At 41.9% G+C, this 19,371-nt stretch overlaps 1 protein-coding gene and 1 non-coding gene across 13 annotated transcripts in view; both read right to left on the bottom strand.

Moving 5' to 3' along the window:
- Nucleotides 1–19,371, bottom strand: part of MID1 (midline 1) — a 677,015-nt gene that overhangs the window by 72,595 nt on the left and 585,049 nt on the right. For all 12 annotated transcript variants that reach the window (XM_033420201.2, XM_033420193.2, XM_049704925.1 and 9 more), the window contains one exon: nucleotides 8,312–8,419. In XM_033420201.2, coding sequence (XP_033276092.2) covers nucleotides 8,312–8,419 — 108 coding nt within the window. The remainder of the gene's footprint in view (nucleotides 1–8,311; nucleotides 8,420–19,371) is intronic.
- On the bottom strand, nucleotides 15,774–15,846 carry TRNAD-AUC (transfer RNA aspartic acid (anticodon AUC)). Its single transcript has one exon. It is a non-coding gene; the product is annotated as a tRNA-Asp (tRNA).

The following is a 19,371-nucleotide window of genomic DNA, read 5'->3' on the forward strand; positions in this document are numbered from 1 at the left end:
TCTAGTTCAATTTTTCAGCTGGGCCATTGAGAAAATAAAACACCTCTGTAGGTGCAAATGTGTGCGTTCAGTCAAAACCATTTTCTAAAAAGTTCTTTGCTATCCGTGTAATAAAATCGCGATGTAAAAACATTAGGTTATCACTATTTCCCACACTATCTCAAACTCATGTGTTAAATTAACAGAAAGGGAGCATTTTTTTCCATTGATTAATATTTTTCCTGTTGAACAGATGAGAGAAAGCCAAAAAAAGCACAGCTGGGCCATTTCCCCTCACCGGGAACGTCATTTCCAGGCACTCTGTGCTTACTTGATAACTAAAACTATTTTGATAAGCATTTCCCAGTCGGGATAAAAACGCACGTTTGGTTCCAACCTCCATTCCAACTCCTCATTCCGTCTTGCTTGCAAACGACCCTCAAACGTAATTGACCATAACCTCTGGGGCAGGCCAAGATAAGTCCACGGTAACCCACTTGACCATTTGCTCCGGTGTTTGAAATGTGCTCAGAGATGAAGCCCTCTGGCCAGAAGCCAAGTTCAAATGAGACGGCTAATTGGAATTGCCGTGCGCCTGCTGCCCTGGTGCACACAGCCTGGGACAGGTCTTGGCCGGCTTTATGATCATTCCGGAAGGGAAAACAGCCCTGGGTGAAAGGCTAGGGAGGCTCAGGCTCCCTCCAGAATTGCTGCTAACTCCAAGAAATTCCTCCTTTCTCCAAGTCATCATTATCGTCCCCGCGCAGGTCTAACAGAAGAAAAGGAAGGAAGGAGGTGTCAGGACTTGAGGCCTCTGAGGACTGTCCAATTTCAGCTCTGTCCTCCTACAGCAAACAAAGGAAATGAATGCTGAATCGTGAGGCATCGGCCACAAGACTGCAGGCAAGAGTGAGAGAGATTCTTGAAAGTAAAGGCTTTAGAGAAATGAACTGTCAAAACTCTGGGGCAAAGAGTATGTTATCTTAAGCCCGGTAAGAGATTTACCTCATTGTATATAATTATAGTGACCATCACCGCAGATTAACTGTGTTCATTAGTTGAATAAAATAACACTTATTTTACACCAAATAGAATTCAGCTGCTAACATCATTATACCCAGAGGTAAAGCTAAGAAAGGCACAGAGTCCAACTCAAGATATTAGAACGCATCCTTAAGAAGCTGTCAGAGGAAGAAATATTTAATCACGTAACATAAAGAATGCTTTCAATTACACGGCAGAATCGAAGATATTTAATACAATTCTAACAACAACAACAAAATAAGGACCAAATATTCCTTCTGAATAACTTCATGTCCTTTCGGTATACCTAATAATAGTGACCCCACAGATGACACAATGGAAAAATGCTTGAACTCCATTTTCTTCTTTTTTAAAAAATTTCTATCATGATACTGGAAATTAAAAGCGACATAAGAGGAAAAGGAAGAAGAAGAAGAAAAAAGAGCCCTAAATCATGCATAAGTTGAAGCAAGCCCAAATGAGAGCCTCCTTTGAAAATACAGGAATTTTTTACAGAAGACTGTTGGCGTAATTATAATTTTAGTTCGGTGTACAAATTCCATCTGATATACCAGATTGGAGCTTTTCAAACCTGGTGTGCGCAAGAATCAGCTGGGGACCTTTGTTAAAGAAAAACCGTAGATGTTTGGGCCGGCGCTCGCATATCCTAGGTGAGGAGTTGTAATTGGCAGGGTGGCAGGAATCTGCATTTTAACAAGCAATGAACGTTTTTTGATCTGCAGGTGCTGAATCGTCAGTATGGAAAGGATTAGCATTTAAAAGACTAAATGAAAGAGGAGAGGACAAAAGAAGGTAGCAGAAAGCATTCCTGGTAGAAAGGGCAAGATAAGTTTTACAAAACTTATTTCTCTCCGTGTGTGTGTTGTTTATGTGTGTGTGTGTCAGTGCTGGGTTTGATGTTATATGTATTTTTTTTTACCGTGGGTTTCAGTAAAAAGAAAAAGGAAAAGAAAAACTTTTCTAGGTTAGTTCACAAACTATGGTCTGTGGACCACATCCAGCACACAGCCCGTTTGTGCAAATAGTTTTAAGGGCACACTGCCACGTGCATCTGTTTATGAATTCACCTGTGGCTGCCTTCACACTACACCACTGGGCAGCGGTGAGCGGTTCCGATAGAGACCGAAGGCAAAACCTACGATATTCATTATCTGGCCCTTTACAGAAAAAAGTTTGCTGACTTAAATGCTTCTGATCAGACGGCCCTGGATTTGAACACACTCTGTGAAACACTGTCCTATGTGGTACCACACTTCAGAACCAGACACTGAGTATTTAGCAATATACGAATTTCTTCATTAGAAAACACTTCTTTAATATATTACTTAAAACTTTTTCCACGTTGGCACTCTTCTCTTTTTCCTTTGGGAAGTGCGACTGCACGTTGTAACTTGTGGAATTCACTCCACACTCATCATGGAAATACTCTGCCTCCTTTTGGGGACATAGGCCTATTTAAATCAATTTATTTGCTGTTTATTTTACCTTACAAATGCTTTTTTAAAGTGGCCCTTTATTTTTCTTTAAATGTATTTGCAATGCTTTTATATATACGTAGGGTTCCCATCCCAAAACTGTTAGGTCCAAACCATTGATCCTCAGTTAAAACAAGTATCTCAATCAACAAGGACTGTCCTCAGTGTTTCTATCAGGCTATACAAAAGCCCTGACACGTAGTCCAGGGGAATTAGCTTACATTTTGGAGATTCAGAGTACATAAAAGCAGTGACGAGAAGGGACCCTTTTTCTCTTCAGCTGCAGCCTTCTACCATAGGTATGTGTCTGAACATAAACACATAATTGGCTTAATCTGGAGTTTGCTGTCAGCTTTTCCTGTGTTGGCGCGAAATTTATCCCCTACTACTGAAGAAATAAGCCAGTTCTTTCCCGGGGAGTCTCAGAGCTTGAGACTTTCCAATCAGTCTCACCATAAAGGCTGCTGAGCTATTTATTTTAAAGAAGGTGCAATGGTCTGAGAGCAGGAGTTACCAGCATGTGCTAATGTGTAACATCGCCTGATTGGCAATCTCCCCAGTTGGAGGATTTGCGGTGGGTTTGTTTCCTCCAGATCGAATGGCATTGTGATCGGCGCCAGAGACAGATGAGGGCAAAGTCGCTAGCCCTTCTCTGGATTGAGTGTCTTCAGACCTCCCAACCACCAGCCTGGGCACCCTCACTGGGCAGCACCAAGTCCATACTTGCCCTCCCTGCCCAGCCGCTCTGATTTCCAGGGCGTTGGCACCCATGCTCTTCTTTTCTTTAAAACGTATCTCTGACACCCAATGCCCTGGCCAGGGACTTACTCACTGTGAATTCCCGGGTCTGGGATGAACCAGTCCTCGGTCGTGTACCAAAGTAGTAACTCAATGGAAAGCTGAACGGGGCCTTCCTCTCTCCATCTTTCCCAAGTAACACTGCCTTCTGAGATTATATCCCTGAGCAGACGTGCACTTTCAAAAAGTGACACATCTCAAACATACGGACCGTTTTTAAAGTCATATGATCAACTTTCCCATACACAGTACCGGCTTTAGCCAATCTCAGTGTTTTCATCATATTAGCGTCTGATTTTTCAAAAGGAAGTAAACTGTTATCGACGGCATTGAAGCCTTTGTGCGCCCCTCCCTAATTTCATTCATGTCCCTCTCCAGAGGAGAGCACCCTCTTGATGACTCCCAAGCATGTTGATGTATATATGCCTAAACATTATATGGGATTTTTGTTTGTAGTTCATCAAATTTTATATAATATTCCTCATTCCCTAAGAATCATCATAAAACTTGCTCCCATTTTTGTGATCTGTCCATATGAATACGTATCACCCTAGTTCCGTTACTTTTAATTTCTGAAGACTGTTCCATTGTACAAATGTACAATTTACTTGTCTTATAAACAGCTTTACCGAGATATAATTAATATATAAGAAACTGCACATATTTCAAGTACAAATCTGATTCGTTTTCAAATACGTGTAAACCCATGAAACAGTCCTCACGTTCAAGACAATGAACATATATATCACCCCCCCCCCCATTCTCCTCCCGTCCCTTTGGAATTCATCCCGCCCACCCCTCTGTCACTCATCGCTAAGCGTTCACTGATTTGTTTTGTCACTGTAGATTATTAGAAAGTGTTATTTCTAGAATTTTGTATGAATATACTCATGCAGTATACACTATCTTCTGTCTGGCTTCTCTCACTCACCATAATTCTATTGAGATTCATGTTGTTGCGTGTGTCAAGAGCTCACTCCTTGCTGGATAGCACTGCATTGTGTGCAAATGCCACAAACCGTTCATCTATTCATCTGTTGATAGACTTCGGGTCATTTCCAGTCAGGAAATTACCCTTAATATTACCCTTCATATTAACGTGAAAATTCACATACAAGTTTTACATAGACATCCGCTTTCATTTTTCTTGGTAAACACCTAGAATGGCTGGATCGAATGGTAAGTGTATGTTTAACTAACTTAAGAACGGGCCAAACAGTTTTCTAAAATATACCGTCTCCATTCTTAGAAACAGTGTGTGAGCTATAGTTCCTTCACATGCCCACCAACACTTGGCATGGTCCATCTTTTTAAGTTAACTATCCTAGTAGATAAGTAGTGGTATCTCATTGAGGTTTTAATTTGCATTTCCTTAATTATTAAATGACTTTGACCATCTTTTCATGTGCTTACTTGCCATCCTTATACCTTCTTTGGTAAAGTATCTATCTATTCAAATCTTTTACCCATTTTGGGGAAGGGGTCATCTATTTCATTATTAATGAGTTTTGAGAATCTGTAATATATTCTGGATACAATTACTTTATTAAATAAATAATTTATAAGTATTTTCTCCTAGTATGTGGCTTGCCTTTACGTTCTCTTAAGAGTGCCTTTTGGGGCTTCCCTGGTGGCGCAGTGGTTGGGGGTCCGCCTGCCGATGCAGGGGACACGGGTTCGTGCCGCGGTCCGGGAAGATCCCACATGCCGCGGAGCGGCTGGGCCCGCGAGCCGTGGCCGCTGAGCCTGCGCGTCCGGAGCCTGTGCTCCGCAACGGGAGAGGCCACGACAGTGAGAGGCCCGCGTACCGCAAAAAAAAAAAAAGAGTGCCTTTTGAGGAGAAGTTTTTACTTTTGGTGAAATACAGTATATAATTATCTCTATAGTTTGTAAATATTTCTTTTATGTTTCTGCCAGTGTATATAATCTTTGGTCAACCAAAGTTCACCAAGATTTCCTCCCATGTTTTCTTTCTTCTAGAATTTTCAGAGTTTTTACCTTTTACATTTAGGTATATGAGCCATTGACATTTAATTTTCGTATGTGGTGTGACGTATGGATCAAGTTTCCTATTATGTGGAGGCTAAAACTCAGCTTCCAAAATTCCCCTCCCGCTCAGTTTTCTTTGCCATTTCAGTGCACACGTTTTTCCCTCCGAAAGTTCTAATTTGTTATTTTTATATCCTTTTTTTTCTTATTTCACATCCTTCTTTTGTGGTTTCACAATTTTTTGCTCTTTTAAGATAGAAGTTATTCCTCCCTGTATCTCTTTGAACATCTTCTTAACATTTTCACATAAAATTAATTTCAACTGAGGTGAGAAGACGTCTTTGATTTTGTTGGCTGTATTTTTAGAAATTCAAGATCTCTTTCTTTGCTTTGGAATTGTGGTTTGACTTTCTGTTTCCAAGGGCTGAAGTCATTCATAATGTTTTTCTCCCTCACCCACCTTGCTTAGCCTCTCCTGTCGGCTTACAGTCTCCTTCACCCCATCCTTGGGGGTCCTCATTCCAGAATCTTGTATTATCTCTGCATTTCTGAAGCTCCCGTTTTGTGTAGGTATCAGAAACAGTGCAGAGCCAGGCTCCAACCCGGCTGACTTACTCTAGACTCCCAGGCCTGAAGTTTGCTAACAGCTATGACCCTAGGTGAAAACTGGCAATAATCTGTCTTCGGTCCCTTTGAATGAACTGCGAAGCCTTACACAGCCCATGGCATCAACCAATGAGCCTGATTTCACTTTCCCATACCATCTGGAGCACTTCTAGCCCTTTTACCCCAACGTTTCCAAAACTATTTAGCCGTAGGAGTCGAAGGTGTAGCCGCTTTAGTCTCTTCCAGACCAAGTCCCAGGAGCCTGCGTCTTAAAAAGCCACCATCACGGCTTTGTAGTTTTCTTCTACTTCTGGCCCATGGAGATGTTTATCTGGCTTTGGGCCCAGCTATGTGTGTCTTTGCTTTTCTGTTTTACTATGTTCCCTATCACGGACATGTGTCCAGGGTGGAGTGGGTGTACCAGAGCCTGAAGCCCATGCATCACCATGGCTGGAACTGGGGACACACACACCCCTTCGCTACTTTGCTCTAGCTCACGAGAGGAACCCTCATGCTGGGAAGCTATGTAAGGGAAAGGAAGACCTGCTGGCCAGGAAGTTGTGGCGGAGAGTCACTGCAGGCCGAGTAAGGGCCCCCAAAGATGCCCACATCCTAATCCCAGGAGTTTTAAAAATATGTTACCTTACACGACCAAAGGGACTTCGCAGATCTGATGAAGTGCAGGATCTGGAGATGGGGGATATCCTAGATTATCTGGTTGACCCCAATGTAATTACAAGGGTACTTATGAGAGAGAACAAGGAGAGTCTGTGCCAGAGAAAGAGATGTGAGGATGGGTGCAATGCTCAGAGTGATATGAAGAAACCACAAGCCAAGGAATGTGGGTGGCTTCTAAAAGCCAGAAGAGAAGTGGATTCTGCCCTAGAGCCTCCAGAAAGAAACAGCACTGCTGAAATCTTCACCTTAGCCCCGTTGTGACTGATTTTAGACCTCTGACCTCCAAAAGGTCAGGCATCAATAAATCTGTGTTGTTTTAAGCCACCAGGTTTGTGGTAATCTGTTCCAGCAGCAATAAGGAAGTAATATGCATATTGAGAGCTGATCCCTGCACACGACCACGTAAAGGCAACAAATTACCTTCCGCATGTACGTTAATAATTAATTACAGCTGTTTTCAGGCTCTCACGTGCCTGAGAACCCGGAAGACGTCAGGTATTAAGAGAAATACACATGGTGCATGATGACAGAAGAGGAAGTAGATTCTGTACAGATTCCAGGCTGACACTCAGGATAATTTGTATGTGGGGGAAAGTAGCTGTTCAATGCATCTGAGTCCGTCCCTGGCCAGGGAAGAATTGTGTATTAATTTGATAATCTACCGGAACAGCTTCCAGAACTATTTGATTTGACTTCAGCTTTTCTGATCACCATCACAGTGTACATGTATAAATATTTTTCAATGTATACAGACAAAGCAGTCTAAAACATTCAACAATATTAGAAGCACCTTTAAAAGTTTGAAGAAAACAGAGAAGAGCACATACATTAGCTGTTGTAATCTGTGTACTAAATACTTGCCAAGTGGATTTAATTATACGTGTCATTATAGTTATGAGCAGTAATAATAGAGATTCATGAACTGACTGGATCTGGAATGAATGTTTCTAGTTTTAGATATTTACAAAATTGTCTCGTGAGGGTGGCAGAGAAATGGGGAAAATAAAGTAGATCATAAGTATTTCAATAAAAACATGACTAATTTAAAAATAGAATAAAGTGATGGATTCTTAAGTTATCAACATTTCTGAATGAATTTTGAATAAAGAAGAAGATGGCCATAAAGAATATAACCTAAATTTGTGAATTGCTTTTTGCATATAGTTTACTATAAAACCATAGGAATTTTAAACATACAAACATTAGCAAAGAAGTACTATTAATATTGTATATCCACAAAGGGGTATAAGATATAGTGAAACTACAGGAGTTTTGCCACGATGAAACTGACACCTGTCTAAGTTCCCTCAAAAGCATGAGAAAGCACTTCATAATTTCCGTATATAAAGTCTGATTCATTTAAACATTTATTTAATACTGTTTTGATTGCTAGGATATAGCAATAAATATGAAATGCACTTTTCCTCTATGGAACCCACCTTCTCATAGAGAAGAGAGATGGAAAACAGTGGCTACAATAGACCGGAGCTCCATGCTGTGCCCTGGAGCTGGGTAGTGGAGCAGCCTTTGTATTACAGGTATGCATAGGAGACCGTAACAAAAAGAAAGGGTGGAGGAAAAACTGGCCAACCAAGAGGCTTTGAACTAGTCTTCAAGACTTAGGATGAGGTTATAGACAATATAGAAGAAGGGTCATTCAATACTTCCTAAGCTATTGAAGTGCATGGGAGTATATTTTCTCTAGGTAGAAAATACAAAACCTTCGGCCCTAGAAATCGTACCTTCCCTTCTTTGATCTTGGTTCCAATAATTTGTCGTCTTTGCTGAATGATCTCAATAAGAAGATCACACTCCTCCATCAATTTGGCTTCTTGACGTGATGCATTGACCTGTGGGATAGATAAGATGGTGAGCATTAATTTGGCATTTGTTTTAGTTAAATGCTCTTTTTTTAATGTAGACTAGTATATTTCTGGTAATTGCTGAAAACATATTTTATTTATTTATTTTTTGCGGTACGCGGGCCTCTCACTGCTGTGGCCCCTCGCGGACGCGCAGGCTCAGTGGCCATGGCTCATGGGCCCAGCCGCTCCGCAGCACGTGGGATCTTCCTGGACCGGGGCACGAACCCGTGTCCCCTGCATCGGCAGGTGGACTCTCAACCACTGCACCACCAGGGAAGCCCGAAAACATATTTTATTAAAGAATTTACTGAGGTATAGTTGCTATACAATATCATATAAGTTTCAGGTGTACAACATAGTGATTCACATTTTTTAAAGGTTATATTCCATTTATAGTTATTATTAAATATTGGCCATATTCCCTGTGTTGTACAATATATCCTTGTAGCTTATCTATTTTATACACAGTAGTTTGTACCTCTTATTCCCCTACCGCATCTTGCCCCTCCTCTCTTCCCTCTCCCCACTGGTAACCACTAGTTTGTTCTCTATATCTGTCATGAAAAGATATTTTTTTATTTGTCTACTGTTTTCTTTTTTTAACATCTTTATTGGAGTATAATTGCTTTACAATGTTCTGTTAGTTTCTGCTGTACAACAAAGTGAATCAGCTATACGTATACATATATCCCCATATCCCCTCCCTCTTGAGCCTCCCTCCCACCCTCACTATCCCACCCCTCTAGGTGGGCACAAAGCACAGAGCTGATCTCCCTGTGCTGTGCGGCTGCTTCCCACTAGCTATCTCTTTCACCTTTGGTAGCGTATATATGTCCACGCCACTCTCTCACTTTGTCCCAGCTTACCCTTCCCCCACCCCCTGTCCTCAATTCCATTCTCTAGCAGGTCTGTGTCTTTATTCCCGTCTTACCCCTAGGTTCTTCATGACCTTTTTTTTTTCCCCTTAGATTCCATATATATGTGTTAGCATACGGTACTTGTTTTTCTCTTTCTGACTTACTTCACTCTGTATGACAGACTCTAGGTCCATCCACCTCACTACAAATAGCTCAGTTTCGTTTCTTTTTATGGCTGAGTAATACTCCATTGTGTATATGTGCCACATCTTGTTTATCCGTTCATCTGTCGATGGACACTTAGGTTGCTTCCATGTCCTGGCTGTTGTAAATAGCGCTGCAGTGGACGTTGTGGTGCATGTCTCTTTTTGAGTTATGGTTTTCTCAGGGTGTATGCCCAGTAGTGGGATTGCTGGGTCGTATGGCAGTTCTATTTTTAGTTTTTTAAGGCACCTCCATACTGTTCTCCGTAGTGGCTGTATCAATTTTCATTCCTACCAACAGTGCAAGAGTGTTCCCTATGAAAAGATACTTTAAATGTTAACTCTTCTTCCAATTATGCAGGGATGGCAAATATAGGACTTACATGTCCACTCCCTATCTTCTTGTGCCCCCGGAAAACATTTATTATCCAATGACAGCAGTCTTTTTTGCTAAGCCATACCGAACCTCAGGGTCTTGCTTTTTTAAAAACAATATTTATTTATTTGGCCACGCTGGGTCTTAGCTGCAGCATGCGGGGTTTTGCTACCATGTGCGGGATCTTTAGTTGCAGCAAGCAGGATCTAGCTCCCTGACCCGGGGTCGAACCCAGGCCCCCTGCACTGGGAGCACGGAGTCTTAGCCACTGGACCACCTGGGAAGTCCCTCAGGATCCTTCTTAACACACCATGTACGTAGCTATTACCAACTGATTGAAAATTGACACTTGAAATATAGTTGCAGTTCCTGCTTTTATATTTTGAAGGAAAGTGCAATTTTAGCCTGTTAAACATAAAACGTTAGAAAAAACGAATATTATTCTTTTATGGAGGCTAGATTAGCATCAATATCTTCTGGACAAATTTTCCAAAAGCAAGATAGCAAGGTTACATTACATTTATTGAACTTTTCTTTTATATACAGACATGAACTTTGTATTTTATCACTATAAAAACATCAAAAAGGAGAAGGATGGTTGAATATCTTATTAATCTTATGGCATACTTTTAAATCGTACTTCTGGTATACCTCAGGAAGGCCGGGGTTCTACAATGAAAGCCTGCCCTCCTCCTGGCAAGGTAGATCACTGTAGAATGGCTTGTATTTGAAGTTTTTAAGGCTCACTGTATGCAAGGGAGGGTTAAAATTAGCTCATTCTTGGCAACTGGGCTTGGGAAATACTCTGCACGTGCTACTTCCTCCATCTCATGACAATTCTGAAATGCTTATTCACAGACAGAGACCCAGAAATCACAGCTGTGGGAAATGGAGATAGCATGCATGCGTTTTATGATCTTAACACAGCGCAGGAGAAGCCTGCAATGTTACAAAGAACGACAATAGCACTGATTACTCCAGTATAACTCAGGGAGGAGACGTGGCCCAGTCATTAAGCCCTTTTGATTAGGGATACTTTCTTTAACTGGAGTAATTTCAATCTCTATGAATGACACAAACCGGAAGTGGGGTCAGGAGTTCAGAATAAAAATTCACTGATGGCTGTTCAGAGAAATCATGTCCTGTTTCCAGAGACCAGGATTCCTTGAGTTGTATTCCTGATCACTGTAAGACAGGGCAGAGAGGCAACTCAAGATACTGCCTTATTGAGGAGATGGTGGTCACTGGCCATTTGCAGCGAGCTATGAGATCATGTCCTGTGTCAGATTAGCACACAGACATACTTGCTAAATGTTTCATAAACAAAAGAAAGAATTAAGAATGCATTGATGGACAAGCACAGAACGTGGAACTCAGGCTAATATTTCAAGGGAGTTAATCACTGGGCTCAATTTCTCTTACCATTACTTTTCTGTCATCATTTCTAGTTCCCCTTGAGGCTTCTCAAATAAGTTGAGCTATCTATGGAAATATTTACTTGAAACCCCACTACTCTCGAGAAATTTCTTGTCATTTCTTTTGACTTCAAACTGAACTTAATAACTGACTACAACCGAGCTGTGAAAAGGATGGGATCGTATTGAAACCACGGGCCCATTATAATGGAGAAAGTGAAATTTCTGGAAAATAGCACCTTACACTTGAAAAGTATCTCCTAGAATGAGCCCTCAGAGCTAAGCTGTACTTGAACATACAATCAGGGTAAATCCAACTGGATGCAGCCTCCACGAAGGGAGGGATCTTTGGCTGTTGTATGAAATGAGGCATCTATCCCACGCATCTGCCACCATATGTGGCACAGAATAGGCATTCAGAAACTGTTTGTTGAATGAACAGACGGTGAAGATGATCTTCCAACAAGAGACAAGGTAACATGTAGTGAAGCAAGCAGCTATCATGATACATTACGAGCACTCAACACGCAGGTATTGGATTTGTTGGTTTTCTAGGACTGTATAGACACAAAAACATGTCTTAAGTTATTTTTTTAGGGGGAAGGGTGTTGATTTTCTTTTTTTTTACAGCCTTATTGAAATCTACTTCACATATCATAAAATTCACCCATTTAAAGTGTACGGTTTGTGGGTTTGAGCGTATTCAGAGTTCTATAATCATCATCACAATCTAATTTTAGAAAACCTTCGATATCCCCTAAAGAATTCCCAATACCCATTTGCAGGAACTCCACTTTCTTGCTACCCACCCCATTTCAAGGCTTAGGTAACCACTAATCTGTGTTCTGTCTCTTTATGGACTTGCCTGTTCCGGACATTTCATAAAAATGGAATCAAACAACATGCGATCCTTTTTGTCTGGCTTATTTCACTTAGCACAACGTTTTCAAGATTCCTCCGAGTCACAGCATGTGTCAGTACTTCATCCCTTTTTATGCCGAATATTATTCCATTTAGGCAATATACCACACTTGGTTTATCCACTCTCTAGTAGATGGACATGTGGGTCGCTTCTCCTTTTTAGTTACTATAAACAATATTGCTATGAACGTTCATGTATAAATTTTTGTGTGTGCATATGTATTCATTCTTCTTCAGTATAGGAGTAGAATTGCTGGGTCACATGTGAATTCTGTGTTTAACTTTTTGAGGGACTGCCAAACGGTTTTCCAAAGGGGCCGCATCATTTTATATTCCAACAAGAAGTATGTGAGGCTTCCAATTTCTCCACATCCTTGTCAACACTTGATACTGTCTGTCTTTTTTGTTTTATTCATCCTAGTGAGTGTGGAGTGGCATCTCACTGTGGTTTTGATTTGCATTTCCCTGATGGCTAATGACGTTGAGCGTCTTTTCGTGTGCTTCTTGGCCATATGTGTACCTAATTTAGAGATAAGACTATTCAGATCCTTTGCTCATTGTTTAATTGGGCCATTTGTCTTATATAGTTGAATTGTACGATTTCTTTATATATTCTGGATACAAGTCCCTTGTTAGCTATGTGATCTGCAAATCTTTTCTCCCATTCTGTGCGTTGTCTTTTCATTTTCTTGATGGTGACTTTTGAAGCACAGAAGTTTTAAATTTTGATGGAGTCTAATTTATCTCTTGTTCTACTGTCACTTGTGCTTTTGGTGTTGTAGCTAAGAAACCTAATCCAAGGTCATGAAGATTTATACCTCAGGTTTCCTCTAGAAGTTTTATCTCCTACACTTATGTCTACAAACCATTTTAAATTAAGTTTTGTGTATTATCATGAGAAGTAAGGGTCCAACTTCATCCTTATATTTATGGATATCCAGTTGCCTAAGCACCATTTATTGAAAAGACTATTCTTTCCTCCACTGAAGTGTCTTAGCACTTGGTCAAAACTCAACTGACCACATTGTGAGGTCCTTAGGTTTTGATGTGGCTGCTAACATATTCCCTGGTTAAAGATATTCTGGGTTTCATAACTCAAAAAGACACATGCACCCCAATGTTCATCGCAGCACTATTTACAATAGCCAGGTCATGGAAGCAACCTAAATGCCCATCGACAGACGAATGGATAAAGAAGATGTGGTACATATATACAATGGAATACTACTCAGCCATAAAAAGGAACAAAATTGGGTCATTTGTAGAGACCTGGTGGGACCTAGAGACTGTCATACAGAGTGAAGTAAGTCAGAAAGAGAAAAATAAATACTGTGTGCTAACACGTATACATGGAATCTAAGGAAAAACAAAATGTATTGCCGGGATTGGCCTCCTGTCAGGCTCCCTACTGTACTGTATGCAATTCCATATATACAATGGAATATTACTCGGCCATAAAAAGGAACGAAATTGGGTCATTTGCAGAGACGTGGATGGACCTAGAGACTGTCATACAGAGTGAAGCAAGTCAGAAAGAGAAAAACAAATATCATATATTAACGCATATATGTGGAATCTGGAAAAATGGTGCAGATGAACCTGTTTGCAAGGCAGAAATAGAGACAAAGACGTAGAGAACAAACGTATGGACACCAAAGGGGGGAAAGGGGAGGTGGGATAAATTGGGAGATTGGGATTGACATATATATACTAACTAATATGTATAAAATAGATAACTAACAAGAACCTGCTGTATAGCACAGAGAACTCCACTTCACTGCATGGTAGAAACTAACACAACATTGTAAAACAACTATACCCCCCCCCAAAAGAAAAAGAAGATATTCTGGTTTTGACTGAACCTAGTAAGACCCTGCTAGTAACTCTGAAGTAGGTGCCCTGAAATGTGGTATGGAGTACGAGCTCTGCTCGTAGGATGACACCGAGAAAGTCGAGGAGTATGTCCGTTTCTAAGTTGTCCTATTTTGTAAAATGAGGCGAATATTATCTGCTCTCTCAGTCAAGTGGGATTTTTGTGGTAAATACAATACCACAAGATAAGGGGAATAATATATGGGGAAATGACTTACATTAGGAAGCCACAGACAGGTCTGAGGTAGTATTGTCTGCATTGGGAAGTAGTTTTGTTAAGAGACTATGATTTAGTTTGGGATCTATTTCACTCTCAAAATCATTGCAATTTGGGTTACTCTATGGTAGGAAAAGTGTCTCAGTCGCCATCATAACGTGGGGTTCAATTTAATCCAAATTCTGACTAATCGATATTTACGATGAATAGGTTTGTTTTACTGACAAAGTGGACTGAAATCTACTTTGTTGAGCCAAATATGTTTTGAGAAAGCTGACACTGCAACCACCGGCATCCCAAAATATAAATTCCCAGAGATTGGGGAATATCATCTGATCTTTTTTTTTTTTTTTTTTTTTTGCGGTACGCGGGCCTCTCACTGTTGTGGCCTCTCCCGTTGGGGAGCACAGGCTCCGGACGCGCAGGCTCAGCGGCCATGGCTCACGGGCCCAGCCGCTCCGTGGCATGTGGGATCCTCCCGGGCCGGGGCACGAACCCGTGTCCCCTGCATCGGCAGGCGGACTCTCAACCACTGCGCCACCAGGGAAGCCCTCATCTGATCATTTTAGGTCAAGTATTATCCTTAGATCTTTCAAAGAATACAGATGTGACCTTCCTTTGAAACTGGGAAAGTTGAATCTCTTTTCCCACTTTGATGAAGCTTCCAAATATTTGTAACCCTACCGTTCTTATATTCCGAAAGGTACAATAAAATGAGTTGAATGCTATCCTATATTTCTAAAATCCTTCCAGTACAAAGAAGTTTTCCACAGTTGTGCTGTTTCATGTGTCACTTAAAAAAAAAAAAGTTAATGATTTCATTGGACTTCATTTCTTATACGGGCTATTAATTAAAATATGGCAGGGTTTATTGGTTACTTGCAGTGTGTTCAGGTGTTTCCAGTTCCCAGCTTTGGTTTGGAAGCTGGCAGCTCCTGGTTATGATTTTAGCTTGTATTTCTGAGTCACATCTTTAGATTCAGAAACCACGAAGGCTGATGGAAGTGCTTTGAGTAGGGCCAACCTAAGGATTCAAGAAACCACCGCCAAACCTTCTTTTACAGACCTACACTTCTATCTTTGTGTCATAAGTCTCCTTCTTGGTCCTTAACCTAAAGACAAGGGGGGTGGAGAGAATTAGGAATGCTGGCCAGTGGTAGCAACTGCTGTAGACCACCTCTGGACCACATGGAAATAGGGTGCTTATCCTATAGAGCCCTTCACATCGCAGGACAAAATATAGCTTAAAACTGAGCCCTCTTCCCATTCCAGCCTCCTCCCTGCTACATTTTTTCTCACCTTCTTTGCACTCATGAGTAAATATCACATCAGCCCCTCATGAGGAGAAATTCGGTCACTCTCACCTCATCTCTGTGATGGCCTCAACCATGTGCTCACCATGTATCTTCTCTACATCTAGAGTTACAGCTTCCTTTGTTTTCTTTTTTGGCCGTGCCATGCGGCTTGTGGGATCTTAGTTCCCCGACCAGGGATCGAACCCGGGCCCTCGGCAGTGATAGCACCGAGTCCTAACCACTGGACCACCAGGGAAATCCCTACAGCTTCCTTTCTTGCCGCGAAATGCGTCATCCTACCCACCGTTGTCTCCTAGTCTTTAGTACTAACTTTCTCTCTTTGCAAAATACTCTAAATTAAATTCTTCTAAAGTGAGATCTAATCCCAATTCTTTCAGAACTTACTTCTGCTTTCCGGAGTTATCACCCTATCTTTTTTAAGGCCCTAATGAACACCTTTTCGGAGACTGGAAGTACCACAGCCGATGTCACACAAGCTCAAGCCATGACTGCTCTCAGAATACACTTGTAGCCTTCACTGTGAAAGAGCTACATACCACTGTTGACCCATTCACTTATTCATTCAAATAACAGCAACTGGGTTCCCACAGTGTATGAGCCGGCATTCCAAGTGCTGGGCATACACTGTGACCCAAGAGAGACAAAGTTCCCATTATCACCGAGTTTACATGTAAGCGAAGGGCAACAGGCTGAACAAGCCGAGAAATAAATAAAAATTTCAGATCGTGACGTGTGTAAAGGAAATCACAGAGGGTAATGTGATCGAACACGGCTGAGAGGAGGGTTTTTTTTTTTTTTTTGCGGTACGCGGGCCTCTCACTGTTGTGGCCTCTCCCGTTGCGGAGCACAGGCTCCGGACGCGCAGGCTCAGCGGCCATGGCTCACGGGCCCAGCCACTCCGCGGCATGTGGGATCTTCCCGGACCGGGGCACGAACTCGTGTCTCCTGCATCGGCAGGCGGACTCCCAACCACTGCGCCACCAGGGAGGCCCGAGGGTCTTTCTTAATAGTGGTCATGATCAGACAAGAATTCTCTGACAAGTCTCTCGAGGGATGAAAAGGAACCAGTCAAAAGATGTGGAAAGGCTGTCTGCAGGCACTCCTGATGCTGCTTTTTTTGTTTTTGTATTTAGCAATGTCTTTTTATTTTATTTTTTTAAACATCTTTATTGGAGTATGATGGATTTAACAGACCTCCTTGCAAACATTTAAAAATTCGTTTCTGACCTCCACGTCAATACTTGGGGCCTTTTCACATCCATTTGCAGACAGGCTCAGAGCGTGAAAAAAATGAGCCAGCACCCAGCTGCGGCTGAACAAGGCACGTTCAGCCTTCGTGTTGCAGCTCTCGTAGAACCATAGGATGGGGACAACAGAAGTGCCGCAGCACTAAGCAGGAAGCGCCGGCTCTGCAGCCTGTTAGACTGGGTCTGAGTCCCCGCTCTAGCATCTGTTAGTGGGGCGACCTCAGCCAAATCACTTCACACTTCGAAACCTCCTTTTCTTGTTTATAAAATAAAGAAAATACAATCAACCAGGATGACTTATTTTTAGGATTTAAGATTATAATCTGTGTGTGTGTGTGTGTGTGTGTGTGTGTGTGTGTGTGTGTATTTCCCTGACGAGCAATGGTTCATGATTAGCCAGTGTTCCTGGTGTCTTCATGGAGTGTAACTAGTGTGCATTTCGAGAATGGACTGTATTTATCTTCTATCTAGGGTGTCCACAATTGTCCTAAACTAACTTTTTTGGGGGCAGGAAGGGTAAAATGGGAAGGGAAATTTGTAAGCTACAGAAGAAGAGAGTCTTGCTTGTAGGGGCTTGCTAACCCACTGTCTCCTATTCCTAGGGTAATTTTGCAGCTTCTCTTTGACAGACTCTGACTTTCTGATCCATGATAGCCCAGTGAAAGAGAAACTGGCAAGTTGAATAATGAAGTGAGGCCATTGCTCCTGTCTCACCCTAGTAGTAGCCCTGAGAGCTAATTCAGCACAGGGCGACCGGCCACATTCATGCTCGTATCAGCTACCGAGAATCAGCCACAGTCCTATGTAAGTTGCCACTGGGCGCACAGTTTATCTGCCTTTCTTAGAAATGCACTCACATGTACACATTCCCCAGATTGGTTAATGATCACGTAAATGGGTTGGCTATTTTCTCCAGAGCACTTGGTTAGCCAGGTCCAGTAAAAAGTGCCCCCCGCTAAATTTTATGGTGTAATAGTGTTAACAGTATTTCACAGAAAGGGTGGCGTGAAATGGACAATTTATTATTTTGGTCTTGTCATATGTATATAAACATTAAAGGGATTTAATTACATCCACACACTCAAAATTGGACTACGTGTCTGTGAAATGTTCCTTAGGAGTCTGTAAAGTTTCTAAGTATTTCTAAAAACTTGCTCTTTTAATTTTTAAAACAAATATATTTATTTATTTTTGGCTGCGTTGGGTCTTTGTTGCTGTGGGTGGGCTTCCTCTCATTGCAGTGCGCGGGCTTCTCATTGCGGTGGCTTCTCTGGTTGCGGAGCACGGACTCTAGGCACGTGGGCTTCAGTAGTTGTGCCACACGGGCTTAGTAGTTGTGGCTCGCGGGCTCTAGAGTGCAGGCTCAGTAGTTGTGGCGCACGGGCGTAGTTGCTCCACGGCATGTGGGATCTTCCTGGACCAGGGCTTGAACCCATGTCCCCTGCATTGGCAGGCAGATTCTTAACCACTGTGACACCAGGGAAGTCCCTGCTCTTTTAATTTGACTTGTATTCCACTGAGATGTTCAGTGCAGGGTATAATGCCATCAGATTTCAGATATGTGTGGCCTTCACATCTTTAGAAATATTTTACGGAACTCTTATAAGGAAATATCAATGGAGAAAAATATCTGGCCACTTCGCACAGGTGGAACTGGACTAATATGCGTGTTAAAAACCTCTAGGTTTTCCGAGTAAAACCTTTAAATTCCTCTTGTGAAAAGGATATGCTGACTTGTTAGATCACTTCCTATTCATACCCAATGCAAACAATGAAGTAAGCTTAGGAGAGGATGACCCCGATGTGCTAGGGAAAGGAAACTTTATTTCAGGGTGTTGAGCAAAGAAGGGTGCTGGCTGGCATTGCACAATTCCACAGACCACCATTCACTTTGGGTTTTTTTTTAAGATTTTTTTTTTTTTGATGTGGACCATTTTTAAAGTCTTTATTGAACTTGTTACAATATTGCCTCGGTTTTATGTTTTGGTTTTTCGGCCACGAAGCACGTGGGATCTTAGCTCCCTGACCAGATATCGAACCCGCACCCCCTGCATTGGAGGGCAAAGTCTTGACCACTGAACCGCCAGGGAAGTCCCCACCATTCACTTTGAAAGCACGAGACTGGTGCCCTCCGCCAACCTGTGCAGCCCAGGAGAGCCCCCTACCACGCTGGCCCACCGTTAGTGTACTCTTGATATTGTACCCCTTTGGTTTAAGACTCTAACCCTTGATCCCCTGAAGTCACTACCAACGAGATTGGGGGTTTAAAAGACAAATGTCTACTTTACAAATGTGCCTAGAATTGGGCCTCCTGGCAAAAGCAAAGCCGTACCATGATTCAAATGACGGTGACCTTGAGAAAGGTCAAAACTCTTTTTTGGAAGCTCAACATTGCTAATTATTAGAGAAATGCAAATCGAAACTACAATGAGATACCACCTCACACCAGTCAGAGTGGCCATCATCAAAAAATCAACAAATAAGAAATGCTGGAGAGGGTGTGGAGAAAAGGG

Source organism: Orcinus orca, chromosome X (assembly GCF_937001465.1).
Source record: "Orcinus orca chromosome X, mOrcOrc1.1, whole genome shotgun sequence".
Taxonomy (NCBI): Eukaryota; Metazoa; Chordata; class Mammalia; order Artiodactyla; family Delphinidae; genus Orcinus; species Orcinus orca.